General features: G+C 45.4%; 1 protein-coding gene across 4 annotated transcripts in view; it reads right to left on the bottom strand.

The window, feature by feature from the left end:
* SCUBE2 (signal peptide, CUB domain and EGF like domain containing 2) overlaps positions 1 to 12612 on the bottom strand; it is a 73484-nt gene that overhangs the window by 7416 nt on the left and 53456 nt on the right. For 2 of the 4 annotated variants that reach the window (XM_031933960.1, XM_023189911.3), the window contains 4 exons: positions 7087 to 7257; positions 4216 to 4383; positions 3354 to 3515; positions 824 to 1021 (listed from right to left, as the gene is read on the bottom strand). In XM_031933960.1, the coding sequence (XP_031789820.1) occupies positions 824 to 1021; positions 3354 to 3515; positions 4216 to 4383; positions 7087 to 7257 (699 nt within the window). The remainder of the gene's footprint in view (positions 1 to 823; positions 1022 to 3353; positions 3516 to 4215; positions 4384 to 7086; positions 7258 to 12612) is intronic. The other 2 variants (XM_023189912.3, XM_023189913.3) reach the window with 2 other exon arrangements.

Genomic DNA, 12612 nt, shown 5'->3' with positions numbered 1-12612 from the left:
GCAGCTGGGACCACAGGCATGCACCATCATGCCCAGCTAATTTTTTAAAAACTTTTTTGTAGAGACAGGGTCTCACCTAGGCTGGTCACAAACTCCTGGGCTCAAGCGATTCTCCTGCCTCGGCCTCCTCCCTCAGCCTGGGGTTACAGGTGTGAGCCACTGTGCCTGGCCTATTACTCTTCAGTGTTTCACAACTATGAACTCCTTTAGTCCTTATAATAACCCTATAAGGTAGCAACTGTTATTAACCCCATTTTTAACAGATGAGAAGACTGAAATGCAAAAAGATTCAGAATGTGTGCCCGAGATCATAGAACTAATAAGAGGTGGAACTGGGACAGAGATCCAGGCAGTCTGGCTGCAGGGCCGCTCATTACACTGCCCGTAAGCCGTGCTGATAGCAGTCTTCCTTTGTGGACACTGGACCATGAATCAGGATAGGAGGACAGGTCCCCGCCTGGCCAGGCTTGGTCAGTCCCCAAGCCATCCGTTGCAACTCAGTGTGAGGCCTTGTCTGGGGCCAATACTGCGTGATCCTCACTGGCTCTCTGGGTCCTTGTGGAAGAGGGTCCACAACACCCCACTGAGCACAGAGGGGAAGACTGACCTGCAGGGTCACCACCTCTGGGGTCCAGCAAGACGCTTCAGTGTGTGGCTTTCATTTAAATTTTGTTTCTCACCAACTCTATAAACTCATGTTCACCTCTGCTCTAATATGGAGGTGACGTTCTAGGCCTGCGCCTCACATTGAAAGCCTGGGGAGCAGGTCATCAGGCTTCCCAGCTGGCCTGAGAAAGGGAGGGAGGCAGGGAGTGAGACGCACAGGTTTTCCGCATCACCAGATAGTCTCCACAGTCGTCCTCTATGGGCAGGAAGATCTCAGGAACCACGATCAGGATGCGGCGCTTGGGGGGTGGGTTGATGGTCCACGTACACTCGGTGTTGGCTGGGTAATTGCCTGGGTAGTTTGGAGATTCAATGTATCCAGTGAAATCTCCGAGCTCCCCTCCACATCTTCTGTCTGGAAAAGGAGATACCCTGAATTATGGCACGACACTGTCGTCTCTGTCCTGACCACCGCCAGCTTGCTGAGCCCTGCAGCATCCCTGTTGCCACCCAGGAATGGGGCATGAAAATGACACCATCTGGGAATGAGTCTGTCCTATAACACGCAGGGCCCCCTGTGGGAGCCAAACCATTAAACTCCCCACAAGGAGTCTACCCCTCTGAGTTCCCGAGGCACCGTTTTCTCGTTAGCCTGAAAGCGTTCACAGTCAGGGCAGGTATTTGTGAACAAAAGGATAAATTTAGCTTTCAGTATTGTATTTACCGAGTCCAAGTGTCAGAGGAACCCATGAGACAGAACTTCTAGGTCTCTCAAACTAGGGGGAACAGAGCTCATTGCTCTGTAGAGACTATCTGACCCTTTTTCAGAGAACTTGGATGAAGACAGACATACATTTTTCACTTTTCTCTCTGGTTAAGACCACATCTTATTTTTTATTCATCTCTAATTTTTTAAAAAAATTATTTTTGAGATGAGGTCTCTCTCTGTTGCCCAGGCTGGAGTGTAGTGGTGCGATTATGGCTCACTGTGCCCCTGACCTCCTGGGCTCAAGCCTCCCAAGAAGCTGGGACCATATGCAGGTACCATCATGCCTGGCTAATATTTTTTCTTCATTTTTTTGTAGAGACAAGGTCTATGTTGCCCAGTCTGGTCTTGAACAGATAGGCTCAAGCTATCCCGGCCTTGTCCTCCCAAAGTGCTAGGACTACAGGCTTGAGCCATTGTACCCAACCCACTTTTTATTTTTAAGGAAAGAAGAAAATTCTAATTAGCTATCAGTAGGTACAGGGCATGCTGGATACTTATGTCTGGCACCAAAGGCAGAGGCTGCACATGCATGCACAGACCCCTCCCTCACCCACAGCACCCAGCTGCATCTTCATTCATCTAATCCCACTCATCCCAGAAATGTCACCCAAAGCTCTGAGAGCTCACAAATGAGAAAGACACAGTCTTTAGTCTCAAGGAGCTCATTATTTAATACTGTCAGGTAAATCTGTGCAAGAGAAGATGTTGAAGGGATTACTTTTTCCATCTCTAGTTACAACTGGGATTTATTATTACTAGAAAAAAAACAAATAGGCTTTTCTTCTTGGAAGAAAAGAGGAGGAAGGGGGAGCCATGGGGCAGAGAATTGCCTTCAGTCCTGAAGCGCTGCCCTAGGAACTGTGCCATAAGGCTCCCATGGGGCCAACCAAGGGCCAGGTGGTGGAAGACAAGGGAACATTCATCTTGTTCTAACACTGTGAGCTTTCCAAAGTCCAATCCACCAACAAGCTAGGATATCATGAGGTAGCGAGCTTCCTGTCATAGCAGGTATTCAAGAAGAGACTAGATGGAAGGCCACTTATAAAGATGTTGTTAAAAGGACTTCCTTGCAATAGAAAACCAGGTGACCTTTCAATCATAAAGTTCGAATTATTTACTGCCCCCCTCAGTCCCAAACTCCTCTGGTTTAGCGGGGGCCTCTTTGCTTCTCTGATTGGTGTCTTAAAGATTAGCTGGGATTTACTTTTGGCCTTTACTAGAGAGTTTTTGTTGTAATTTTGGTTATAAATGATGGCTTAAAAAAAAAAAAAGCCTAGACAGCAAGTCCTTAAATGATTTGCTTCCCCCTTCCTATAAAACACTAACCAGTCTCCTCAGCATCTATCCGAGGCTTTGCCTCCTGGTCTGCCTGAGACTCCCTTCAGCACATTCTACCCTGAGATCCAGGGGTCTCCTCCCAAAAGTCCTTCTGCTTTCCTCCATCTGTGCTTCCCCCAGCTGCTCTCTCAAACATAAGGCTCTTTCTCCTGCTCTTTCCCCATCGTCTCCATCAAAACCTTCTCACACCCTCCAGAAGCCTTTCCTTATCTCTCGAGACAGTCAATTGCTCCTTCCTCTGCAGTCTCACTGCCTGAGCTCCCTGCAGGGTCAGTGATGCTGATTTATTCTGCTTGATATCAACCAAGTCCTGGCAGAATGCTGGGCACGTAACAGGTCCTCAGGCAATGCATGCTGAGCAAGGGTGGACTGAAATTATGCTCCAGGGAGGAAATTAAGGTAAGTACAGCTTGTACGTGTGCCTGAGAAAGTAGCCAGGATCAATAAAGATGAGTCGCTCTGCACAGTCAGGCCCTGCTCTCTCTCCACGCTGGTCTGCATGGCTGTGAGCTGGGCTCATAACATCTATGTGGTTCTGAGTGAACCTGGGACCTCAGCCCCATGCCCCCTGCTCTGAGTTGGACCCAGACACATATCTTCTTAGCTACAACTGTGAAAAGCCTTAGAGAGAGAGACCTACTTTTACACTGGGTTATGTTTGTGGAGCCATCAAAGTCAGTCGTAGTATTTCCTGGGCAAGAAACACAATTATCTTTTCCAAATTCAGGCTGGTATGTTCCTGCTGGGCAACGAATACATCGGTGAGTAGTGGTGTTGTAGAAATGTCCAGGTGAACATTGAACTGTGGGGCCAGGGAGGGTGAAAAGAATGAAAAAAGGAAAGATTATTTTAATCAAATGCAGCACAAAGATTTTAAAGTTTGTGAAATAAATGTTTATGTGCAAATGAAGTAGGGCTTTCCTACCAATCTGGGGCTAATCAACACTTAATCCCTAAATAGGAGTTTGGATGGGGCTCATGAAACAGAGAAATCCAGAGGGACAAGATATGTGTGTATCTCCAAAGAATTTCTGGAGAGTCGGGCATCAGTGATCAATGATCACAACTCCAGTCTTCATGCAGAGCACATCTGTGAGTATGGGGGCAGGCGGTTGCAGAACTGAGTTGGGTTTAGAGTTGGGCTCCCTGAGAAAAGGCAGCTGGAGTGGGGTTCTGGAGAAGGGATACTGGGGGGATGCTCTAGGTCAGGCACTGAGATGGAGGAGGGCTAGAGGAAGGAACCAGGTGAACCTTTGTACCAACTGGCTCATCAGTGCCTGATCATCCCTTGTCAGCCTGTCCAAAGGGGCTAAGGTGGCTGGAGGACAGCTTGTCCAGTGAGTTCCTGTGCCCCCTGCACATCCTGCAGGGGCAAGTGGAGCTGGGACCCCCAGCCACTGGGGTACTGCATCAGGCTGGGCTTGATTGGAGCCTCACCAGACTCCCATGATACTTAGAAGGGAAATCCAGTCCCAGAAAAAGGCAAGCTACCAAGTGCTCACCTCTGGTTTCACAGTCCTGAAAAGAAGTAGCTCCCTGATGTTTGGTGGGAAGGCCTCCTCCACAGGGGAAGCAGGAAGTTCGGCCAGCTTCAGGCTGGAACGTGCCTAGGGCACAGAGCTGGCAAGGTGCAAAGCCATCTGCAGAATATTCACCAGGTTGACACAGACCTGGAAGGACCAATAGCCTTACATTAGCAAGGCCCCCAGGCAGACCCTTGCCCCCAACTCTCCAGATGAGATCAACTTCAGTCCAACCTGTCACCCCGTGCTGACCGCAGTTCCCTCCTCAGTCAGAGAGCACACAGTCAACGCTGCGGTGCTTCTGACCCTTAGTCAATGGCACATGAGTGCCTGCTGTTTACACACAGGGCTACACAGCATAGTGCAAAGATGGAAACCAGTAAGTCAAGTGTCAACTGCTTCCAAAGTAGTTCTCAGGCTTAGGTCTACACGCTGCCTAAGCATCCCCTGCAAGGCAGGAGAGAGAGTTCTCTGCCCTGGAACCAATTTGGTAATTAGATCTAGAAGTACCCCTTTACCTAGCTGATTACATCCTAGTGATATAAAGAGTGATCTGGACTGGGCTTGACGGCTCATGCCTGTAATCTCAACACTTCGGGAGGCTGAGGCAGGAGAATCACTTGAGCCTAGGAGCTCAAGACCAGCTTAGGCAACATGGCGAAATCCCCTCTCTACAAAACATTTAAAAATTAGCCAGACATAGAGGCACATGTCTGTAGTCCCATCTACTCTGGGACTGAGTCAGGAGGATCACTTGAACCCAGGAGTTCCAGGCTGCATTGAGCCATATTTGCTCCACGGCACTCCAGCCTGGGTGATCCAGCACAACCTTGTCTCAAAAAAAAAAAAAAAAAGAGTGACCCAAAGAGTCTCCCCTGTTTTAACAATAATATTTACTAAGTTAGATCTTACACATGTTACACCTGGGACAAGAAACACAACCATAAACAAACAAAAGGATTTCTAAAAGCACATGTGCCTCAGGAATTAGTCATTGGCAAGATGCTATCAAAGTCTGCTATCTCTTATATTCTTAATCTTCTCCCCTCTATTAATCATAGTGGTCTTATTTTCCCCCATAAGTTATAGATATGATAGCATTTCAAGAGCACACACCCTTGGGAGGAGCCTGGAGTGTGTCAGACCTGGGTTCTGATTCCACATTCTCCACTTGGCTGTGTGACCTTAAAAGAGTCACTTTAGCCTCATGGAGTTGTAATGATTATATGAATTATGAATAAATCATATAATATACTTAGCATAATGCCTGGCATAGGTGAATATTCAATACATGCTAGCTATAATAACCATTATTACTAATATTCTTATTGCTGTCATTTTTTTTTTTTTTTTTTTTTTTTTGAGACAGGATCTCTGTTGCCTAAGCTGGAGTGCAGTGGCACAATCACAGCTTACTGCAGCTTGACCTCCTGGGCTTAATAACTATCCCTGCACCTCAGCCACCTAAGTAGCTGGGATTACCATGTGCCACCTCCCCCAGCTAATTTTTTTTTTTTAATTTTTTCTACAAATGAGGTCTCACTATGTTGCCCAGGCTGGTCTTTAGGGTTAGGGTTAGCCACCTGAGCTCAAGTGATCCTGAACCCAAAGTACTAGGGTTACAGGTATGAGCCACCATGCCTAGCCTAAATTTTTCTTAATAAGGTCACATAGGCTGGGTGCAATGGCTCACACCTGTAATCCCAACACTTTGGGAGGCCGAGGCGGGTGGATCACCTGAGGTCAGGAGTTTGAGACCAGCCTAGCCCACATGGCAAAACCCCGTCTCTGCTGAAAATACAAAAATTAGCAGGGCATGGTTGCATGCACCTGTAATCCCAGCTTCTTGGGAGACTGAGGCACGAGAATCACTTGAACCTGGGAGGTGGAGGTTGCGATGAGCCGAGATCGCACCACAGCACTCCAGCCTTGGTGACAGAGACTCTATCTCAAGAAAATATAATAATAATAATAATGTCACATAAAAGGGTAAGTACATGCTGAAATGTCCCCCCTTATCAACCTTGCAGTTAGTTTTGGAGTTTTATAACAGGCCAAAGATATGGTAGGAGTCACACAGTCAATATGAAGATTTGATTTTTAAGCCAGAAACAACCTTGCAGTTGAGTCTGGAGTTATTTAGGTGGGAAATAAAGCTGAGGCTGGGAGTCACTCCAAGGACAGCTGTGGGAGCAGCACAGGGGGTCTTCACTCTGTCGTGGCCATCAGATACAAATCACCATTCAGATCACACTTGCCACTGGAGCCCACAGAGTGTCAATACAGCCAGCCCTTCTCCCATTTAATAAAAGGAAGACATTTAATAATAAAATAAATAGGAAAGCCCACAGAGCTTGAGATTGACTTCAAACTTAACATTTTGTAAGAGATAATTAAAAGCTCTTCACAGAGGAGGTCCCAGTTTTAACAAAATAAATGGATATATTTGTTTTAAATAAAAAAGCTATGAATTTGAGACCAAAGCTAGAGAAAAACCCAGACCTCCTCTCTTCATTTTAACACTTTCAAAACAGTACCTATAGATAGGGAAATCACTCAGGTTTCAGGTGTATATATTTCCAGTGAATAAAGCACGCAGTTGCAACACTTACACTCTTCTGCTAGTGTATTCTACCCCATCTTCATTTATTTGCTCGAATGAGTATCTGCCCAGCATGTATCAGGCACTGACCTAGGCACTGGTGAGCCAAAGATGAATCGAGCCAGCATGGTCCCTACTTGTAGGAAGCCCCAGGTGAGTGTGCATTGTCTGGAGTCCTTGAGGTGCCTTCTGTCTAAACAATGACATCAGAGATGGGAGGAGTAGGAAGGAACAGACAACATCCTTACCTCCACATTCAGACACATTCCAAGCTTCTGGGGTCTTCAGGGCCCAAGAATTTCCTGGTCTTGGGCATGGTTCACAAGTAATTTGTCCTTCCTCATTTTGGAAGGTTCCGTTTGGACATAAAATGCAGCGTTCTTGTGCTCCATCATAATAGGTCCCAGCCCTGCAACTGACTAGCCAAAAGGGAAACAATCTGGTCAGTGTGAACACAAAGGCCAAGGAAGGATGATGTGAGTTCTAGAGATGAAGGCAAATAGATGGCACTGACCACACCACCCACCGCATGCAAACTCACTGAATACACAGTGTGCCCAGCCTCAGTTCTCTCTGCACACCTCTGCACAGCATGATACTTATTGCCCTGTAAGAGGGGTTTACAGGTCTGTCTCTCCCCAGACTATGAGCTCCTTGAGAACAGGGATCACAGGGGTTCTAATTATTTTTGTAGCACAAGCACTTGATGGTTGAAGAGAGATTTTAAAAAATCCTGGATCTCCCTACTTCACAGGGCTGTTGGAACAATTATAGAGGTGAAAATCATTCACTGAACATAGGTCTAGTCCTGGAAGAACAGAGTATTATTAATTCTGCTTGGTGGCATCCTGAAAGGTGTCCTAGAGGAGATCACATTTGTGTCAGGCCTTGAAGGATGAATAGGATCTTCGCAGGTGGGAAAGGGGGCAGGTTCTAAAAGTTCATGCATTAAATCAGGAGGAGAGGAAAGAAAAGGTGGGGAACAGACTTCAAAAGTTCTTGAGTGCCAGGCATTTGGATTTTATTCTCACAGGTAAAGGAATCATTGAAAGGACAGGAGCCAGGTATGGTGGTTTGTGCCTGTGGTCCTAGCTACTGGGGAGGCTAAGATGGAATCTCCTGAGCCTAGGAATTTGAGTCCAGCCTTGGCAACATAGTGAGAATGAGACCCCTTCTCCAAAAAAGAAAAAAGAAAAGAAGGAGAGGAAGATGACCAGAAGCTGTGTTTTGAAAATCTCATTCTCTGGTGGCCAGCTGGGATGGGTAGTGATCTTAAGACTCTTACAAAATAGCACACTTCAGGTTCATAATAAATAATACAATGGGCTGTGCGCAGTGGCTCACACCTATGATCCCAGCACTTTAGAAGGCTGAGGTGGGTGGATCACCTGAGGTCAGAAGTTCCAGACCAGCTTGGCCAACATGGAGAAACCCCGTCTCTACTAAAAACAAAACAAAAGCAGAAAAATTAGCTGGGTGTGGTGGCGCACACCTGTAATCCCAGCTACTTGGGAGGCAAGGCAGGAGAATTGCTTGAACTCTGCAATTGCAGAGGTTGCAGTGGGCCGAGGTGGTGCCACTGCACTCCAGCCTGGGTGACAGAGTGAGACTCTGTCTCAAAGAAAAAAAAAAAATCAATACAACAAAGCGTAAACGCTGGTAAATAAGGTAATTCGTAAACATTGCTTCTGATTCTATTTCTAGTACTGTTAAACGTAGATTTGTACCTTATTTTAGGCTATGAATATGAAGCAAACTTACCAAATTTGGCTCCCTACTATTCAAACATCATCAACAGAGTCATCAAAGTAGCATTTCTAATGACTAACATTTGTTGAGTACTTATATCAGACACCATGCCAAAAGCTCTACATATAGTATCTCATTTATTCCTCAACAGAGCCCTAAGGATTTAGGTGCTATTATTAGCACCATTTTACAGAAACAGAGACTTAGGGAGGTTAATAATTTGGCCAAAGTCCCACAGCTAATTTGTGAAATACTCCTATGGTACTGTAAGATCAAGAGCTTCGAGTTTAAAAGGGAAAAAAAAGTTATTTAACAAAAGGGCAGATGTAAGTGCAGTTGCAGACTTTATCAAGGATTTTCTATGGGGCTAGGAGAGTTTGACTGGAACAAACATTCTCTATATGTAAGCTGCCAAGAAATAGAAAAAAATTACATGATAAAGTTAACTATTATAGCTCTCCAGTGTCTGTAACGAGGGAAATCGGTTTTCATCCTATTCTACAAATGTAATTTGTATATATACTCTTAGGGTTAAACATGACAAAGGTCTCTATTATAAGAAATGAAAGTGTCTTTTCATTATTCATTCCATAATCTTAAAAAAAAATCAGGCTTTTGGATCATGGTAAGCTAAAATATGCCACATTTTAAATATTATTTCTACAATTCATTGTAACCAATCAATAAAGTGTATCCTAATATCTAAATCTTAAACTCTTATATTTCTTGGATTTTCTTTTACAATATTCATGTATCATTTAAATGCAATTATATATATATATATATCTTTTGAGACGGAGTTTCACTCTTGTTGCCCAAGCTGGAGTTCAATGGCATGATCTTGGCTTATTGCAACCTCCGCCTCCCGGGTTCAAACGATTCTCCTACCTCAGCTTCCCGAGAAGCTGGGATTACAGGTGCACACCACCATGCCTGGCTAGTTTTTTGTATTTTTCATAGAAACAGGGTTTCACCATGCCAGCCTGGCTGGTCTCGAACTCCTGACTTCAGGTGATCCACCTGCCTCAGCCTCTCAAATCTCAAAGTGCTGGGATTATAGGCATTAGCCACCACAGCTGACCACAATTTTATATTTTAAAAAAATTAAAAGTGAACCAAATTCTTGTTTTATTGGCAAACAATATTATAATGAGACTGATGGTAAACAGAGTGTAATTCCAGACTTCTTCTCTAAATGCAACCCTACTGGATAATGGTTTCCATATCACTCTGGTTCCAGCCCATCTCTCATGTAAAGCTGGGCTGAATTCTGTACTAGGAAGTCACGTTTTACTCTGTGTCCCACTTGACTCTTTCAGTGTCTGTAGTGGGCCAGTGAATCAGAGAATAACTCCTTCATGGCTCTAAGGAGCCTGCCTGTCATGAAGACTGGCAGAAAGCAGGTAAAACCAAGACTGTCCAGAGCCCCTCTGCTCAGCCATCTCTATTTGAAGAAGAGCTGTTTTCATAATACTCATCCATGGAAGGGAAAGTGCCCATATGGTGACAATGATTCCAACAGCCCTGTTAATCCTAACTTAGAGTCACATCACCATGGTCTGTTCCATCATGGTTCCTCTGGCAGAAAACAGATGCCCTCGGCAGGTGGACACCACCAGGCCTGGTTCTCACTGAGCTGGGGACCAGGACAGGCTCCTGCTGCTCTGCTGTCCCCTGCTCCTGAGAACTCTTTCAACCTCCACAGCCTTTGCAAGATGACCTTTAGAGAGACCTCACAATATCCCACCTCTGTGCCATTTCTTAACTGCTCGAAGAGCTGAGAAACCCCTCAGGCTGCCCTGTGGAAAAGAGGGCACCAGTTCTTTTTCCTCACAATGAAAGGCCTGCTTCACATAAACAAACTCATATTGTCAGTCACAATTTCCATTTTCCTTCCAGAGAGAAAGGCTTGCAGAAATAATTCATGCCAAGCACCTCCCAAATATATTTGATTCTTTCACAAGGTAAAAATGAGTTAAACACTAAAAGGTGACTCTGAAATATCATGAAGGGATGCCTGAAAACAGCTCTTTGCAAATGTGCTGAGAATCTGGCCTGTGGAGACCTCAATCACATGTTCCAGTGGCTTCTCTCTTCTCCTTCAGCAGCCAGCGTGTTTTGCTGCCCAGGACAAAGGAGTCAATTGCCCCCAGAACACTTCACTATCACAGCAAAGCTTTTGTCTGCCTTCAGTGACCATTAAAATCTCATTCTCAAATCCCACACAGCTGTTTTCTCTCCTTCTTTCAAAAGATACGAGAAAGCTTTCTGATGCAAAAGGGACAGACCAGCAGGATGAGGATTAATGGCGACAAAGAGGCCTCAAGCCTTGGCCTCTTTTCAGCACTGTGGCCTTTGAGTATTTCAGGCTATGGTCTCTCTGTGGCTCAGATGATGAACCTAATAAAAGGGGTCACCCTCTAGCATTGGACTGTTTTCTTAAGAATCACGCCTTGACTTCTGAAGAAGAGCCACAAGCAGCCTACATGGATTCCCAGGGCGCCCCAGGGCTGCTGCTTTGTCCCGGTTCAGAGGCGCTGGTGCCCCAGGCAGCGCTGGCCTCAGGATCCTGGTTTGAGCTCTCTTTAAATGACTGCCCCCAAGATAACAGGGGACAGTGCCTTCCTGGGCTGAGAGATTGATTTTTCATTGTCCAGGTTTTTGACCTGTGCTCAGGTTTGCTCTTTAAAAACATTCCTATAGTTAGGGCAGAGAAATGAGCCCAGCTTGACACGCCTTCTTCCTTATTGGGTTCCCAAATGCACACTGCTCTTTTCATGCCTATTTAACTGGAGTCGAAATTTCACTTCTTTTAGAGTGCCTCTTTTGCCCTCAATTTAAATATTTCTCCAAAGATTTGCCCTTTGCCCTCTTTTAATGTTATCTGCTATCCTTGGGATTTCATCTGTTGTCCCTGTGAAATTCATTTACTCATTCATTCAATAAGTACTTATTGAGCACTCATTATGTGCTGAGTACCGTTCTAGGAGCTGGAGACACAGCAGAGAAGACAGACATGACCCTGTTCTAATGGGGTTCTCAGGGAAGTAAATAAATGAACAATAAATCTCAATGAGCAAACAAATATGTAATCAAATGCAAGTAGTGGTATGATGAAGAAAAGGAAAACAGGGTAAGAGGACAAAGAAGGGGTAGGGATGGAGTTTGTATGTATGCTATTTTAGAAGTGTGGCCAAGAAAGGCCTTTCTGAACAGAGACCAGAATAAAATGTGGGAAATAGGCTGGGCGCTGTGGCTTACACCTGTAATCCCAGCACATTGGGAGGCTGAGGCAGGAGGACTGCTTGAGCCCAGAGTTCAAGACCATCTTGGAAAATATAGTGAGACCTTGTCTCTCCAAAGTCACCTTAAAAAGTTAGCTGAGCGTGGTAGTGCACGCCAGTGGGAGGATAGATTGAGCCCAGGAGGCAGAGGTTGCAATGAGCCAAAATCACACCACTGCACTCCAGCCTGGGTGACAGAGCAAGACCCTGTCTAAAAAACAAAGACCAAAACAAAACAAAACAAAAAAACAGGAAATAGCCTTGCAATGAGATTGCCTAATAGCAAGAAGGGCAGTATAGTAGGAACACAGCATAAGGGCGTAGGGCAATAAGAGCTGAACTTTAAAAAGCAAGCAAGGGCCAGATCACACGGGTGCTTAAAAGCCATGGTAAGGAAATTAGAACGTACTCAAAGTATGTTGGAGGTTTGAAATGGGGGAGTGACACAATCTGATTTATGTTTTTCTTTTCTTTTTTCTTTTTTTTCCCTGGAGACAGGGTTGCGCTCTGTCACCCAGGCTGGAGTGCAGTGGAGTGATCATGGCTCACTGCCGCCTCGACCTCCTGGGCTCAAGTGATCTCCCACCTCAGCCTCCTGAGTAGCTGGAACTACAGGCTTGCACCACCACACCCAGCTAATTTTTTAACTTTCTGTAGAGATGGGGTCTCCTGGGCTCAAGTGGTCCTCTGTCTCGGCATCCCAAAGTGAGCCACTGTACCCAGCCTAATTTATGTTTTTAA

The sequence above is a fragment of the Piliocolobus tephrosceles genome, chromosome 13 (genome assembly GCF_002776525.5).
Source record: "Piliocolobus tephrosceles isolate RC106 chromosome 13, ASM277652v3, whole genome shotgun sequence".
NCBI classification, from domain to species: Eukaryota; Metazoa; Chordata; class Mammalia; order Primates; family Cercopithecidae; genus Piliocolobus; species Piliocolobus tephrosceles.
This window is presented reverse-complemented; position numbering and strand designations above follow the sequence as displayed.